Source organism: Hydra vulgaris, chromosome 05 (genome assembly GCF_038396675.1).
Source record: "Hydra vulgaris chromosome 05, alternate assembly HydraT2T_AEP".
Classification (NCBI taxonomy): domain Eukaryota; kingdom Metazoa; phylum Cnidaria; class Hydrozoa; order Anthoathecata; family Hydridae; genus Hydra; species Hydra vulgaris.
Window position 1 is genome coordinate 7,018,304 of NC_088924.1, and position 3,233 is coordinate 7,021,536.

At 28.7% G+C, this 3,233-nt stretch overlaps 1 protein-coding gene across 1 annotated transcript; it reads right to left on the reverse strand.

The window, feature by feature from the left end:
• Positions 1-365: 365 nt before the first annotated feature.
• Positions 366-2,271, reverse strand: LOC136080145 (uncharacterized). Its single transcript, XM_065796758.1, has 3 exons — positions 2,202-2,271; positions 1,125-1,319; positions 366-910 (listed from the first exon to the last, which is right to left on the reverse strand). Exons 1-3 carry the CDS (start codon positions 2,269-2,271, stop codon positions 366-368), a joined length of 810 nt encoding a protein of 269 aa, XP_065652830.1.
• Positions 2,272-3,233: the final 962 nt, after the last annotated feature.

Consider the following 3,233-nt stretch of genomic DNA (forward strand, 5'->3'; position numbering starts at 1 on the left):
AAAGTTGTGTAAATCCGTTGTATAACTCCAAAAAAGTCTTCAACTTTACCACGAGTTTTGGCCATATCACACAATGCTATATTTAGGCTATGACAACCACAATGAGTGTAGAATGCTCGAGAATTTTGAACTAAAAGCCTTTTATGTCCACCTTGATGTTTGCCTTTCATGTTTGATCCGTTATCATAACCTTGACCTTGACCTCTTTCATTGTCTATGTCAAGACCTAAAGCCTCCAATTCTTTCGTCAAAACATCAAACAATCCTTGCCCACTTGTGCCTTTAACATTCAGAAAAGGTAAAAGCAATTTTTCCACAACAACATTATTTGAAGAGACATCCGCATATCTTATGATCAAAGTCATTTACTTTTCATGGCTGCAATCAGGAGTACGATCAAGAATCACAGAGAAATATTTAGCTTCTTTTTTCTCCTCGGTAATTTCACATTTAATCTTAGAAGCCAGCTCAAGTATCAACCCATTTTGAATGTTATGTCCATGATAATGAGAATGAAGTTCATCATTTCTAATGCGCCTAACATCCTCTTGAACTACATGGTCAAACTCAGCCAACATCTCAATTAAATCCGAAAAATTTCCATTGCTACTGTTATATAAGTTCTCCTTACTACCACGAAACGCTAGATTCTTTTTTGCAAGAAATTTCACTACTGAAACAATTCCTACAAACATATTTCTCCAATTCTCTTTCTCTTTCTCCAATATTTTTTGTGCTGTTTTATCAACAGTTTGGCCCTGATTGAATCTTAAACGTAACTCATACCATGTAGCTATGTTCTTCAAGTGCTTCACACTTATTTCATGTTCTGTTACTCTACTTGTAAAATGAGACCAATACTCGAAACCATCATTCGACAATTTACTTATTCGAATCCCCTCTTTAAGCACTTTGCAACAAAAGCAAAATACTTTATCAAGCTCTTTTTAATACACAAGCTATTCTTTATCACACTGTTCTCCATTAGGCAAAGTTCTACTGTAGAATGAAGATAGGAATCGTCTTCCAAATTTATCTATAGGGCCTTTCTATATAGTCAAGTCTCTTTTAGGACCCTTAATCGCTGAGACATATCAAGAGAAAATTAGCATCATCCAAGTTACTCTCATCATCGACAAAAGGATTATCAGCATCGTTCAAGTTAGTTTCATCATTGACAATAGGCTTATCAACATTGATCAAGGTAAGCTTATCATTGACAAAGTGATTTTCAACATCATTGACTAAATCATTATCAATTTCATCATTACTAGGTGTAGAAACTTGCGATTCTTTGAAAATAAACTTATCAAGAGCTCCTTTTTGAGAATTTTTTAAAATTCATACTTTCTAGTTGGGGTCATAATTAAAATAATTATTTCCTTAATAAGAAATAAATAAATGGATTCAAAAGCAAACTCATAAAAAATGATTAAGCTATAATAAATTTGATAAAAAGACAAAAAAGATATGAAAACACTCAATTAATAGCAACAGCGAACAACAATAAAAATAATTAGCAACAACAGCACAAATAATAAAAAACATTACGCAAACGAAATGGCAAGCACAAAAACTACAAAACTACTAAACAAAAAAGCAAATACAAAAATTTCTACAAAATAAAATAAATGATATTTGTTATTCTTGGCGGAAACAGAAAAACGTAAAAATATGTAGCGAATTATTTTTGTTTTAATTAGTTCTTTTTATTATTTTTTCGAACATTTTTCGAACACTTTTTCTTTTAACTTGTTAATTGGTTGTTGTTTTTTTTTTATTTTATTAAATCTATTTGTTTGTTTTACTTTTTTATTTGTTTTCTTGTTTTATTTTTTCTTAACCCTTTAGTTCGTTTATACCTTTTAATGTTTTTGTTATTTTACTTTATTTATAACTATCTTTTTTGTTCCTTCAAAAAATTTTCTTTTGTTTTTCCTTTTCTCTTATTTCCCTTTTCGCCGTTAAATAAACGCTTCCGCCATTTACGATGTCATTGCAAAGTGAAGTAAACTAAAAAATAGAAGGCCAAAATAAAATAAATAGAAAAAAAAATACCTTAAAAGATGAGAGATAGGATGCGTTAGGAGAAAGATGTTAAAAAGTCTGCATTGGGTTAAGAGACCAAAGATGCGAAAGAGGAATTCACTACTGTTATTTATTTTAGTTTTATAATTGGGTGATCCCCGGTCCCCGCATACCAATTGAAAGGGCAATTGATAAAGGGACTGTGCAGTGTGCACTAATCGCAGCGTGCTTGAGAAGTTCCATAGTAAGTTTTGTTTTTTTTAAGGGAAGGAACTCCCTATATTATGGCCCTGTTTGAAGAACCGGGTCGCACACCCTGTAAGCCGGGCCTGTGTATGCACGCAACAAAATTAAATTTGTTTATAAATATAAATATATGCATATATAAATATATATATATATATATATATATATATATATACATATATATATAAACATATATATATTTATATATATACATATGTACATATATATATACATATACATATACATATATATATATATGTATATATATATATATATGTATATATATATATATATATATATATATATATATATATATGTATATATATGTATATATATATCTATATATATCTATATATATATATATATATATATATATATATATATATATATATATATATATATATATATATAAATATATATATATATTTATACATATATATACATATATATATGTATAAATATATATATATATACATATAAATATATATATATATATAAATATATATAAACAAGGTTAATTTTGCTGTGTGCATATACAGGCCAGGCTTACAGGGTATGCGGCCCGGCTCTTCAAACAGGGCCCCCATATAGGGAGTTCTCCCCATCAAAAAAAAAAAATTGTTTTGGAACTTCTCAAGCACGCTGCTGCGACACGAGATTAGTGCACACTGCACAGTCCCTTTTTTTTTTTTTTTGATTTTTTTGTTCTTTTAATCTTTACAAATTCGTAATATATAATAGAATCTTTACAGAGTAAGCAAAATTTAAAAAAAAAATCACAAAGTTACGTTATACAAAAAAGGTATAAAATAAAACTGTAAATTATTAGAAATTACTTCAAAGAACGCGGAAAACTTGCAGAAGATCGACGGTCTTGTCATCAAGAAACCGCAATGCGTTACTAATATTTTTGGATACTTCAATTTAAAATGAGTTTATAATTTTAACAAAAAAATGTT